This window comes from Kryptolebias marmoratus, unplaced genomic scaffold (genome assembly GCF_001649575.2).
Source record: "Kryptolebias marmoratus isolate JLee-2015 unplaced genomic scaffold, ASM164957v2 Scaffold79, whole genome shotgun sequence".
Taxonomy (NCBI): domain Eukaryota; kingdom Metazoa; phylum Chordata; class Actinopteri; order Cyprinodontiformes; family Rivulidae; genus Kryptolebias; species Kryptolebias marmoratus.
In genome coordinates, this window is record NW_023665813.1 from 1 (window position 1) to 13870 (window position 13870).

Genomic DNA, 13870 nt, shown 5'->3' on the forward strand with positions numbered 1-13870 from the left:
AATAATTTCATAACAGACTCTCGTGTCTTTAGGCAGGGATGATCCGGACGGGTAAAGACGAGTTTTTCATTGAACCTTTGAATCAGTGGAGACCTGGAGAGGAAGAAGAAGATGAAGAAGGACAGAAGCACATCATTTATCGCTCCTCAGCCATCATCAAGAATCGCTCAGCTATCAATCAAACTCAAGATGTCAATCAAAGCTCAGACGACTTTGTTCGAGGTAAGAAAAACAGAAACAAATGATTCAACTAAACCAGGCATGTTTGTGTCAGTAATTCATAATTTGATACATGAATGCCACCTGTCACCTGGGGTCACCTGTCAACTGGGGTCACCTGTCACCTGAGGACACCTGTTAGCTGAGGTCACCTGTCACCTGGGGTCACCTGTTAGCTGAGGTCACCTGTCACCTGGGGTCACCTGTTAGCTGAGGTCACCTGTCACCTGGGGTCACCTGTTAGCTGAGGTCACCTGTCACCTGAGGTCACCTGTTACCTGGAGTCACCTGTTAGCTGAGGTCACCTGTTAGCTGAGGTCACCTGTCACCTGGGGTCACCTGTTACTGGAGGTCACCTGTAAGCTGAGGTCACCTGTCACCTGAGGTCATGTGTTAACAGGAAGCAGCTCATATTAAAGAGGAAGTTTTCACTACTTACAGAAAAACTATAGAGAGCTGAATCTAAACAAGTATTTAGATTTGAGCTCACTTGGAGGGTTCTGGTTGGAGGGTTCTGGTTGGACGGCTCTGGTTGTACAGTTCTGGTTGGAGGGTTCTGGTTGGAGGGTTCTGGTTGGACGGAGCAGAACGTGTCGTTTGGATGTGACCGTTGTCTGTGAAGCGTGTAATCATGATAATAAACAGCTGCAGAAACTGAGCTGCAATCTGTTACAGATCTGACAGAATTACTGCTGCTGGTCCTTTAGGAGGAAAGAATCACAAAGGAAATGATGGAATCCATCCAGGAAACTTGGCTGAGCTGACCGAGCTTTACGGCACATACTCCTACACACTCTGACACACACACACAGACAGCCGAGCCAGCAGCGACGTGGCAGTCTGGACCTCACAGCTCTGCAGGGTCTGAGCTCAGAGTTGAGGGATAGTTCAGCTGCTGAGTCTCAGTTTGTCTTCAGGACAACATGAACTGATAAAACCAGTTTTGTTTCACCTCACCTCCTCAGAGCCTGGTTTCTGTGATCACTGAAGTTGTTTCCTTATCAACAGATCACACAAACACATGTCAGACAGACTGGTTGTGAATGATGATATAAAACATGTGGATCAGCTGTTTGACAGGACATTCCTATCGGGACTGAACTCTGCAACTCCAAGTTTTCAAAGGAAGGTTGGAAAGGATTTGCAGATTTCCGCTCTATGGAACAGAATGTCATGAAATCATTCAAAGACAGGAAAAATGTCAGATGCAGACCAACAAAGAACCTCAGTGTGAAGCACGGCAGAAGGAGTGTCATGGTGAAGTATCTCTTTATATTTTACAGCTAAAAGACTTCCAACTTTTACCTAACATAAAAGAAAACCCGCAAATCCTTCAAAGACTCTGGAACTAAAACATAAAATTACTCAAAGAGTCTGGAAGAGCTCCACCGTGTTTTCCTCTTTGGTCTACACCAAAAAAGAACCTTAGCTGTGAAACACGGCAGTGGATGTATTATGGTGAATGATTTCTTTGATATTTTACAGCAAAAGTCTTACAACTAATATCTCACATAAAGGAAAGGCTAAAACAAGAAATCTGGAGTAGTTTCAGAAGCCAGTCTGAGCCGAACCACTAGGATCTCTGATCCCTCATCATCATCATCATCATCATCGTCATTCCTCAACAGCTGGTAGAACCACATGGACCAGGGATCACTTTGGGAAACCTTTGGCAGGAGTTACATTCACAAATGTCACTGATGTCCTCCCTGTCCAGAGGCAGCGCCGACTTCTCTGGGCTCCATCTTGGTTGGACCATCAAACAGTGTAAACCTGGATCAGACTGATCAGGTCCTCAGCTATTTGTTCAAAGAAATTAACCCTGTGTACTTTAGACCCAGAAGGAAAAAATACTCCTTTATAAAGGAAATATTTGTATTTTATTCCATTTGATTATTTCTGGAGCTTACTAACCAGTTTGTGCTGCTGTTCTTGTACAGATGTGGGTGTTTTCATGGTGCAGGGTCTCTGACTGATGTTTATACTGCTACATTCCTGTCTTCAGGATGTTTACTGGATGATGGTGTTGCATATTTATTTCCCTGTCACATTTCCATTGTGACAGTCTGAAGTAAACATCGATAGTTGGTGTCTGCAGAGGTCAGAGGTGAACTGTTGGTTCTTCTACTATCTGTATCAAACACAATCTGCATTTTGTTCAGATAAATCTAGTTGTTTAGACATTCCATGTGTCTATAGCCAGTTTATAATTCAGGAATCAGCTTCACCTGCCACCTGGTTCATACAGTGTCTAATCTTTTTTTTTTTTCTTTGTAAGTGGTGGGTCCATGAGGAAGTGGCTTCCTGCAGCTTTTGGGGGCTTTGTCTGATAGAGCCCTAGGAACCAAGCCTCAACCATCAGGCCCACTGAGACCTGGCTTCAAAAGGATGCCCTGGTTTCCCTAATCCAGGTGAAGGAAGGAAGCTCAGAGCTCCCTCTCCCAGACCTTTTCCAGTTCCTCATAGATAAACAGAAGGTGTTCTCAGGCCAGAAAGGCTATAAGATCACCCTACAGAGTCCTGGGCTGCTCCTGACCTTATCTTCAAGGCTGATCTTGGCAACCCTAAGGAGGAAACTCATTTCAGCTGCTTGGATCCAGAAACAACTTTTTTTGGTCATGTGCCAAATCTCATGACCAAAGGTGACAGTTGGCAGGTTGACACACCAGTAAATTAAGAGCTTTGCCTTTTAGCTAGGCTCCTTCCCCACAACGGCCTGGAACCCTCATTACTGAAGAGGATTCAACAGGAAACAGGTCACCTTGCCACAAAACAGGTGGACAGATGAACAGATGGATGATTGTTCAGTTTATCACACTGACAAACCTCAGTAAAGACGTTCACTGGAACCCGTCTGACCTTTGACCTTAGATCAGTCCTGACTGGGTTTACCTTCTGGTCAGTGAGGTCATGTACCGACACCAGAACAATAACTTTCATCTGTTTCCAGGTCCTCTCTTCGGCTTTCTGAATGTGACCCAGAACGTGACGCCATCAAGAGCCGGTTCTGCTCGCAGACGGCGTTATGCTGAAATGTTCCACATTGAGGTATCGGTTCTGTTCAGCCCTGATGTTAATGAACAGCAGAAGTAACAGATCACTGAACTTTGCTCTGATCTCTTTTCTTTCTCCAGGTCCTCCTGGCCGTGGATTATTCCCTTCTTCTGTTCCACGGACGAGACCACATTCAGAAATATCTCCTAACGCTGATGAACATAGTAGGTGAAAACGTAAACTGATTAACAATTTACCAACAAATGTGGGCTGGATTGTTTTAGGGCTTTGAAGAGTTTTAACTGCTGCTGGATAATGAACTGTGACATCATTGGATCCTCAGACCTGAAAGTTTCCATGTGCTCCAGGACCCGTGAACTAATGAAATCTGTTCACAGAAACAAGACTCAGATACGCCTGATTCAGGTTCTAGTCCACCTGATCTTCCAGGTTCAGCTCCAGATCAGTCAGAACCAGTTTACACCCTGGTCCTTTTTGTGTTATGCAGAAATCCTGAAGTTTTTAAAACTTATGTTTGTGGGGGCTAGTTGAAGGAACTGAACCCAGGAAGCTTAGAGACCCCAGCACCACATTCAGGCTATTCTGTGAGGATTCATCTCAACCTCTGTTTGTCTTTATCAGGTTAATGAGATTTACCAGGATTATTCTCTGGGGGCCAACATCAATGTGGTCCTGGTCAAAATCATCATGCTGTCTGCAACAAAGGTACTGAACTCACAGTCTCCATGTTACAGTGTCTGCTTGGGGCTCTTGGTGGTTGTGCCATGTTGATTACTGCAGATAACAAGTTGTTGGTTTCAACTAAGAATCTCTAAGATATTAGATCTACATCCTACCTTGAGATTACAGAGTTGATAACCACTTACTTTTGTGTACAGACCTAAAAAACCTGTCATACATAAGTTTTTACAATTACAAAATCAAGTGGATAAAATACAAGGAATATTTATATTAAAACCCTGTTTATCTCTCTTATTAGTCCCAGGAGCTGATCTCTGTTAGAAATCCTCATAAGAGTTTGGAGAACGTTTGTGGATGGTCATATCTCCAGCAGATTGAGCAAAGTGACTCTGAGCAGCATGATCATACCATCTACCTGACCAGGCAGGAGTTTGGCCCCTTCGGCATGCAGGGTACTATTCAATATATATATGATTAATACTGATAATACAACCAGTCAACACAACCTGACTAGGCAGGAGTTTGGCCCTTTATAAACTAATGTCCATTAACCAGTGACCTTGGGGTTTCTCTCTGCAGGTTATGCTCCAGTTACAGGAATGTGCCAGCTGCATCGGAGTTGTGTCCTCGTTCTAGAAGATGGCTTTTCTTCAGCTTTTGTAGCTGCACATGAAACAGGACATGTGTGAGACGCAAAAACAAATCATAGAAAATACATGAAATGTTACAAGCATATTTATTTCACATACTTTGGAAATTAAAAACTAGTCATGATGATAGATGGAATAAGAACACTCAGGTGTTTTTACTTAAGAATATTAAAGATTCACAGTTTTGGGCTGTAAATCTTTAATATTCTTGGGATCATTATTGGCTGTCCCCAGGTTAGGGATGGAGCATGATGGTGAGGCCAATGATTGTGCCGATGATGTGCCATTGGGCAGCATCATGTCTCCAAGGGTCCAAGCCAACTTCTATCGATACCACTGGTCGAGGTGCAGCTGGAGGGAACTGCACAGATACCTGAAGTGAGTACCACAAACCATACCGCTGGGCTGAGAGTTCATTATGGTAGACAGAGAGACCCCTACTGGAGATCATGGTTGGGTTTTTTCTTTTGCAGCACTTACGACTGTCTCCGTGATGACCCCTTTGATCACAGTTGGCCAGATCAGCCTCAGTTACCTGGTTTTCACTACTCCATGGACCAACAGTGCCGCTTCGACTTTGGATCGGGATACAGTCTGTGTGCTGCTGTAAGTCTGTCAGTCCATCTGAAGAATCTTTCCATCTGTCTGTTCATGCATCTATCCATCCATCTAAAGCATTAGAAATAAACAATGCATTATTGATTGGACTTCATACCCTGAGGCCTTCAAACCAGACCCCTTCCTCCCCTTGGCTGTACAGAGAAATTCTGTGAGTAAAAGTCATCAACAGGATTGGTAACATCAGACAGTCTTGGTCTGACTTATTGCCAGCATTGCAGAACAGACTCTCCATAGTAACAAACCCCAAATCCGATAATCACGGAGCACCTTCCACAGGGTATGCTGGAGAGCGTGGTTGAATGCCTTCTCCAACTCCAAAAAACACATATAGACTGGTTGGTCAAACTCCTATGCCTCCTCGAGGACCCTAGGTATCCAAACAGGTATTTTTCTGTTCTTTGTAGGTGAAATCTTTCAAAAGGGTGGCCAGATAAGAGCCTGTGTTACCCACCAAAACCAAAAGCCAGACCAGAGTTTTAGGGCATTTGTTATGTTGCTATCGTCTAGGTTATTTAAAAAATACAGCAGTATGGGAGCTGGCAAACTACCTTGATACGTAGGTCTAGTTTCATTTTTTTAATTACAGTTGATAATACTTGAAACCTGTTCCTTCTTTTATATATATATATATATATATATATATACCTTGTACCTATTGGCTTAGTTAAATCCAGGTGGCAACTTTTATTTTGGCCAGGCAGTGTATCTGTCTTTAAGTCCTCTGTTACAGTTAGACCTGAGGCCTGTCCTGCTGGTCTAACTGTGACAGAGGACTTAAAGGTCTTAGGAATGTGATGAACCATCAGATGGTTGAAACAAGTCAATAATCATAAACCTGATTGTTTTTGTGTCTCCCTGCAGTACACGGCCCCTGATCCCTGCAAACAGCTGTGGTGCAGTGACTACAACAACCCATTTTTCTGTAGGACCAAGAAGGGCCCTCCTCTCGATGGGACCAAGTGTGGACCAGGGAAGGTGGGATATAAAAGTCTGGCCCAAGGGGGATTAGGGTTAGGATCCGGGAAAACTGATGAATAAAGGGTTCAGTTTTGTCCTCCATCTCCATGGTAACGGTCTCTGGTTGCAGCACTGCTTTAAAGGTTCCTGCATTAAGCTGACTCCCAGCCTCCTGAAGCAGCACGGCAGCTGGGGGACATGGAGTCCATTTGGCACCTGCTCCAGGACCTGTGGGGGCGGGGTCAGGTTTCGGACCAGACAGTGTGATAACCCACCGTGAGTCAGTCATCAATGATCTCACACTTCAGATGCACCAATCAGATGGACTAACCTATCATTGTCTTCAGTCCAGCCAATGGAGGACGCACCTGTTTCGGGAACAGCTATGAGTTCCAGCTGTGCAGCCAAGAGTCCTGCCCCCCCCTGACAGACTTCAGGTCAGTAGACCTAAAGTTCTTGTCTCTGTCTTCTGACTGATTTCAGGTCAGTTAATCTGATGTTTGTGCTTTTCAGGGAGGATCAGTGTAAAGACTGGAATCCATTTTTTGAACATGAAGGAATGAGACATCACTGGCTGCCTTACCAGCATCCTGACCGTAAATCCCCCTCCCCCCACCCACACACACAGACACACACACACCCTGACACACGCACACGGACACACGTGTGTCTTTGGTGCTTCGTGAGGACCTTTAGTGACATAATGCTTTCTGTTTGCAGGAATGTCCTCACTCCTGAGGAAAATGTTCTCACAAAGATACAGGAACACAGAGGAGAAAACAGTGTTGAAGTCATTAAAGTTCCAAAGACAAAAATGTTTTAGTTTGTGTTCAATTTCTGTTTATGTTAGCTGCCATGGTGTGTGTGTGTGTGTGTGTGTGTGTGTGTGTGTGTGTGTGTGTGTCTTTTGACATGTTAAAGTCATCAAGCAGGAATCTGTTGTTGGAAGGAAACTTGCTGCCTCTCCTTGTTTTAACATCTTATTTTCTTAGAATATTATCCTTCTGTTCCACCTTAAATATCCCGCCTTAAGTCTCTCTGAGTGTGACCTGTGTATGTGTTTGCAGCTGACCAGCGGTGTCGTCTGTACTGTCGGTCCAAAGAGACAGGGGCGGTGGTGTCCATGAACAGAATGGTGCATGATGGGACGCCGTGTTCTTACGACGACGCCTACAGCGTGTGCGTCCGAGGAGAGTGTGAGGTCTTTATTTATTGTGCTTTGGTTTCCAACTGTGACTCATTTACTGAACGTGGGATTTTATTTCAGGTTGACATTTTACAAAAAGAAAACAAAAGTCCAATTGGTTGTTCTTGTGAATCCAAAAAAAAAAAGGTTAAAAAACAGAAACAACTGGACTTTTATTCTGAAGGCGTTTCTCTTCTCATCCGAGGAGCTTTCTGTTCAAACAGACGATGGAGTTCAAGCTTTTAAAGTTGAGATGTTCTGTAAGCTGGATTCACCTGCAGATTAACTCACTCTCCTCACAATAGAGGCTCATTAGGGTCTTTGTTAGCCTGACTCACTGATGGGCCACTCGGGTCACATGAATGTGAGCAAACGGCTGCAGAAGACATTCCAGGAAAGTTGTTGTGTAACTGCTGACTCATCGTTCAGACAAATGTCCTTAATCCCTTCACTCACTCTTCTTCTGTCTATTTATGTTTTCATTGGTGTCCTTGTGATTTTGTTTGTCTTCTTATGCTTCCATTTGTCTCTTTGTGCTTCCTTTTTCGTTTTTTTCTTTAATTCCTTTTCTTAAGATTTTTCTTCTTTATTTCTTTTATTTTTTTCTTATTATTAAAGGATCAGAATTCAGTGAAATATTATTATTTTTATTATGTTATTGAATTTTACAAGACAGTAAATTTAGGTTCTTATCCTGGCCTCCTGTCTCACCTGGCCTCCTGTCTCACCTGGCCTCCTGTCCCACCTGGTCTCCTGTCTCACCTGGTCCCCTGTCTCACCTGGTCCCCTGTCTCACCTGGCCCCCTGTCTCACCTGGTCCCCTGTCTCACCTGGTCCCCTGTCTCACCTGGCGTCCTGTCTCACCTGGCCTCCTGTCTCACCTGGTCCCCTGTCTCACCTGGTCCCCTGTCTCACCTGGTCCCCTGTCTCCTGTAGCATGTGGGATGTGATGGTCAGATTGCTTCGGACCAGCAGGAGGACCAGTGTGGAGTCTGTGGAGGAGACACGTCCACCTGTAGGATCGTTAAAGGAAACTTTACCCGCAGCACCAGGAAAGAAGGTGAGCAGAACCAAACCAAACTGATTTGTGTCCACACTGATCAGCCATAACATTATGACCATGTTGACATGTCTGTAGGCGGGGCCTAGCAGGTGAACTTTCTGTTCAGCTTAAGGATCTGAGCAACTTTCACCAGAACCAAACTGTGAAGATTATACACCTGGGTCAGAACATTTTCACACCTGCAGCTCTGAAAGTGCTCCACGGAGAACCAGAGAACCTTCGTCAGTAGGATGGTGCTCCTACCACGTTGGAGAAACGTGTCAAGAGAAGACGCTTCAATGCTTTAGTTTGAAATGTTGTCTCCAAATTCTCCAGATCTCAGTCCAATCCAGCATCTGTGGGAGGTTCTAGACAAACAAGTCCAATCCATGGAGGCTCCACAAAACAACTTCAAGGACTTAAAACATCTTTTCAAGCCAGATACATACCACACCAGACCTTCAGAGGTCTGGTGGAGTCATAATATTATGGCTGATTTTCAATTAGTTGTTTATCTGTACATGATTGGTTGTTTTACTCACTGATAATTGATTCCATGCCTCAGGTTACCTGAAGATCTTGGACATCCCCAAAGGAGCCCGACACCTTCTTATCCAGGAGTTCAAAGGGACTCCTCACATCCTGGGTAAGAGGACAGAAGAACCTGAAGACCAAGTGTTGCTTCTGGACTTCTAAAGAAACTGACCTTGTGTTTCATGTTGAAGCTGTTAAGAACCAGGAGACGGGTCACCTCTTCCTCAATGATGAAGATGAGCTTCCTGATTCCAGAGAGCTGATTGAAAAGGGTGTGGTCTGGGAGTACAACCGGACTGGTGAGCAGGAGTCCATCCAGACCACCGGGCCACTGAAGTATGATGTCCTGCTTATGGTCAGTCACCAACAGAAAAAACAGCCCGATCTTTGTCCCTGATGAGGAGGTCAACCAAAACAAACATCAACCTGTTTTCTGTTCCTTAGGTCCGTTCCCACAGTGAGTCCAAGGTGACAGTCTCTTACAAGTACATTATCCAGGATGATCTCTGGTCCTCACTGGAATCCAACCTGGTTCAGGAGGATGCAGTTTTGTATGATTGGGCCCTGAAGAAGTGGTCACACTGTTCCAAACCCTGCGGAGGAGGTACGTACAGTCCCACAATCTGGTTGTTGGTTACCAGGGTGCAAATGGTTCTGGACTTGATGGTGGTCTCTGTTTCTGGGAGCATTTGTAGTCCAAATAGTGGTTTATCTAACTTGATGGTTCTTTGTACCTTGGTTGTTGGTTGCCAGGGTGCAAACTGTTCTGGACTTGATGGTGTTTTTTTGTTCCAAGGGACTCAGTACACCAGGTTTGGCTGTAGGAGGAAGGCTGATGGGGAATTGATGGAAAGGACGTACTGCTCCAACATAAACAAACCGAGACCTATCAGTCGCAAGTGCAACACCGAGAACTGCAAGTCTCCACGGTAACACACAGCAGGTCACCACAGTAACACTTTATGGTTTGATGACAGCCAACCTCTCAGAAAGCAGCAGTTAATGTACCATGTGATTCTTCCCACTGTGAGCTGGGTGACCGGAGACTGGGAGGCCTGCAGCGCCTCCTGTGGTCAGACTGGATGGCAGCGGCGCTGGGTGAGCTGCCAGCAAGAGTCCAGCAGCGGAAAGCAGCAGCACTCAGTAAACAGTAGAGTCTGTGGTGAAGACCGACCCGAATCCAAACAAACCTGTAACCGATTCCCCTGCCCTGCTACCTGGAGAGCCGGGCCCTGGACCCCTGTAAGATCCAAAAATCCAAGCAGGAGTCTTTGAATGGACTACCTCAGAACTCATCTTTCTGGCTTTCTTTCTCTTCTTTTTTATAAACCAGAGGAGATGTGGTCCTTAAAAAAGAACTTCTGTTTTTCTGAACTAATCTCTTCTTCAGTCTCTAACATCTGTCTTTTACCCTGAAGTTTATGGGGGTTCTGGATCGCTCTCCTTGTATCTGAACAATCCTAAAGCTTTTTGCATATATTTTTTCGCTATAGAACCTGTTTTCAAAACTATTATTTTGTGGCTCTTTAAACATTGTTTCCATGTAGTCAGAAGGCTGAAAAGATAAAAAACTTTTTTACATTCACAGAACATTCCCATCTGAATGGCCCCTATAATTATCTTGCGGTCAGAATTACTTGAAGATTTTCTTTGTCCAAATAAATTTTGTTCTCTTCCTTCAGATGTATCTCAAGACTCCATCTTTTTGAAATATCTCCAACATTCTTCTAGGCTGTATTTCCATTTTGCTGAATTTAACCTCTGTGTTTTTACTGTTCCCCTTTCTAAACCCTGATGAACGTGCTGTTTACCTATGTTCAGGTTGCATGTTGCCACTTCTTCCACTCTCCAGTGTTTATTTGTAGTTTTAGTTTGTTTGTTACGATCCACTGAAAATCTGATCCTTATTTCTGGGCAGTGTTCAGTTTCTTGTGGAAACGGAACCCAGGAACGTCAGGTTGCGTGTTTAAACCCCGAAGGTTTGCCTGGAAATTGCAGCACTCATCAACCAATCAGAACACGTTCCTGCCAGGCCCCGCCCTGCAGCGGTACGCCTCAGCCAATCATGTGCCTGTATTTAGTAAAAGCTGGGCAGCTGTTGACTGTTACTCACGGTTTGTCTCGCCCTGCAGGTGACCAGAAGAACGCCATCATCCAGTGGTTGTCCAGGTCCAACCCAAACTTCCCAGCTCTGCAGATCTCATCAAGTAAAGGAAAAAAATATGTATACATCTTCTTCTTCATGCAATCTGAAGAGTCAGGGAAATATGACACTGCACAGAAACATTTTACACAACTGGAAGGGACAACGTGATACCTGCCTTAAGGACTGTCTTTAGTGGACATTTTTTATACATGCTTGTAAAATACATGTGAGACACTCAGAAGCTTAGTTTGTGGAACTTTTTGGTTTCCCAGCATCTGGAGTCACATTCAGTACACCAATAAAAAATACGACAGGGAAGAATTAGGTCCTAGTGTGAAATATTTTAAAATATTTTATACAGTTAAATTCCTCAGAGAATAAATCGTCCACAGTCTTCTTCTTCTTCCTGTTATCTCAATCTGGTTGTCAAATCGCCAGCCAATGAGTTTTGAAAGCTAAAAGCTGTTCTGATCACCTGATCCTTCTGTCTCCAGAGCAGCGTTGCCGAAGTGACCGCTCTGCAATTTGTCGGATGGAGATGTTGAGTCGGTACTGCTCCATCCCTGGATACAGGCAGATGTGCTGCAAATCCTGCAGCGAGAGAAACTTCAGCAACATCAGCAGTCCGAACTCTCCGGTGAACAACAGCAGGTGAAACTCTAGGGTTGGAAGGGTTATTTTGGCTCTAGAATTATTTAGTCTACAGAGGACAGATCGACCTGCTGAAATAATGACATGTCCCAAACTATCAGCCCCCCACCACCGTGCTGACAGCTGCTATGGCATAGTTGCTGCAGTGCATTCTGGGTAAACATCTGTCCCAGAGATCTTGTAGTTCCTTTAAATGAAACTTTAAGTTGTGCTGCCATGTTGTCTTAGCGAGAAGAGGCTTTAACCTTTGACCTGCTCTCTAAAACCCTTAGAATCTGAGATGGAGCTCATTTCTCTGAGCACTGCACGGTCTGACCTTCAGGGTGAAGCAGCTGTCTTAAATGTTTCCTTCTGTGAATAATCTTTCTCTCTGTAGAACGAGGGACTCTAAATGACCTTTGACCCTTCCCAGGATGATGGGCAGCAGCAGCTGCTTCTCTGAGCTCATTGCTGATGTCTTTCCGCCCTGGCGTTGTGCTAACACACACCTGGAGCTCCTGAGCAGCAGAACCTGCTGATCAGTTCATCAGCAGCTCCTGGCTGTGGATCATAGCTGTAATATAAAAAAAACCTACTCAGACTAAATTTCTTTGATAACTGTGACTTAATCACTGCCACCTTTACAGAAATAACTTGTGACCATGAACTTTAGGACCCATTGGAGATAGAGTAGTTCTGTTTAAACGTGTATCTTTGCTGACTTCTCCTGTTAGTAATGTGTAAAGATTTGTGTCATATAACAGAGAGAACAGCCCTGATACGAGCACAAAGAAGGAAATTTAAAGGACAACAGATAACTGGGAGAGGAATGTGGACGTTGGTGATTGAATTGAAGTGTTAGGATTATAAATATATATTTTATTCGGATTAAACAGTGGAATTATTTAACTAGTTTCTGTTTTCTGTGTTTTAGTTCCTGGAAACCAACCACGGAGTCAGTGATGTCCCTCACCACCTCCAGCTCATCAGACAGCAGTGACATCGCCGATGACGTCATCAGTGACATCATCAGCGACGTCATCAGCACACCTCCCCCCACCACTAAGACCAGCACTGACTTTGTGTACGTGGACTACAATGATTACAGAGACTATGTGGTGTTTGAGGAGCCATCATTTCTCTCTGCAGGAACCACCATCACACCCACCACAGCAAGGAGGCGGCCATATTCAGACAAGAAAACTCCCATAATGCACTTGGTTACAGCAGCACCGACCAGAACAGAGTTCCTCACAACAACATCCTCAGATGTTGGAGACATCATTGTCACCACGACATCAGAAGGGGGGTCTTTATCTCCTTCGGTCCAGGTCTCAAAGAAGAAGACCAACTCTGTGGACGAGGTCCAGTACCAGATTGTAGGAATGGACAGCGAGGCCACCAGAAAACAGCAGAACCACTTTGTGCCGCGGATTCCACCTTTCCGAGAGCGAACCCAGAACCAACGAATCCAGCAGCTTCTCAAAGAGAAACAGCTGCAGAAAATTCGAAGCCAGACTAGCAGAACCAGAGTGACCCGGATGGACAGGAATCACTGAACGGACAGGTTTGCTTTGGCTGTTGTCATCATCAAGCCTGTTCAGCTTCTGTCTGTTAAAAACTCAGAAACAGACTGAGAAAACCTTCATCTCCATGTCTCCTGATCTGGAAACCAAAGCTAGTCTCTGTGGCCTGAAAGACCAGAACCTGGTCTTCAGAAAACCCCGGCCCTGCTCAGGTTTTCATATTCATTCTGTTTGTATCAACTAATCCTGTTTTGAAAATAAAGGAAAGTTTCATCCAGCTGCTGATGTCATTCTGAGTCATGAACATCTGGATCCCAGCAGAACCCCATCCAGCTCTGAAGTCCTCAGATCCTCTGTGTCCTGCAGCCTGCTGGCTTTTAATCCGGTTCTGGTGTCAAAAACTATTTGCTCTGTTTTTCATCACAGATCCTTCGGTCGTTCTGTTCCAGAAAAGTCTTCTAGTTTATTCAGATCAAACTTTAAACCAATCATGTTGGTTTTAGACAAGAGGCTTCCTCCTGCAACCTGTCATGACCTTTAACCTTTAACCTTTAACCTACTAACTGAGGCTGTGGAGTCTGAGCTGGACAGGCAGCGCGATGGATTAGTGGTCAGCACTGTTGCCTCACAGCAAGAAGGTCCTGGGTCCAAACCCCGGGTTGG

The 13870-nt window shown here is 44.7% G+C and overlaps 1 protein-coding gene and 1 long non-coding RNA gene across 4 annotated transcripts; one reads left to right on the forward strand and one right to left on the reverse strand.

Moving 5' to 3' along the window:
• Positions 1-32: 32 nt before the first annotated feature.
• On the forward strand, positions 33-13487 carry LOC108228995 (A disintegrin and metalloproteinase with thrombospondin motifs 2; the record flags this gene model as incomplete). 3 transcript variants are annotated; one of them, XM_017404640.3, is given in 23 exon segments in its annotated part: positions 33-222; positions 3170-3267; positions 3354-3437; positions 3856-3939; positions 4214-4367; positions 4495-4600; positions 4800-4943; positions 5039-5171; positions 6048-6161; positions 6274-6419; positions 6491-6580; positions 6657-6739; positions 7211-7344; positions 8266-8389; positions 8937-9017; positions 9097-9260; positions 9350-9509; positions 9702-9834; positions 9937-10147; positions 10824-10953; positions 11038-11112; positions 11546-11702; positions 12616-13487. In XM_017404640.3, coding segments are annotated over 23 exon segments (3420 nt in total), but the record flags the coding sequence as incomplete, so codon positions are not given.
• LOC112450082 lies at positions 4635-11547 on the reverse strand. The gene is made up of 2 exons (XR_005232887.1): positions 11019-11547; positions 4635-5234 (listed from the first exon to the last, which is right to left on the reverse strand). It is a non-coding gene; the product is annotated as an uncharacterized LOC112450082 (long non-coding RNA).
• Positions 13488-13870: the final 383 nt, after the last annotated feature.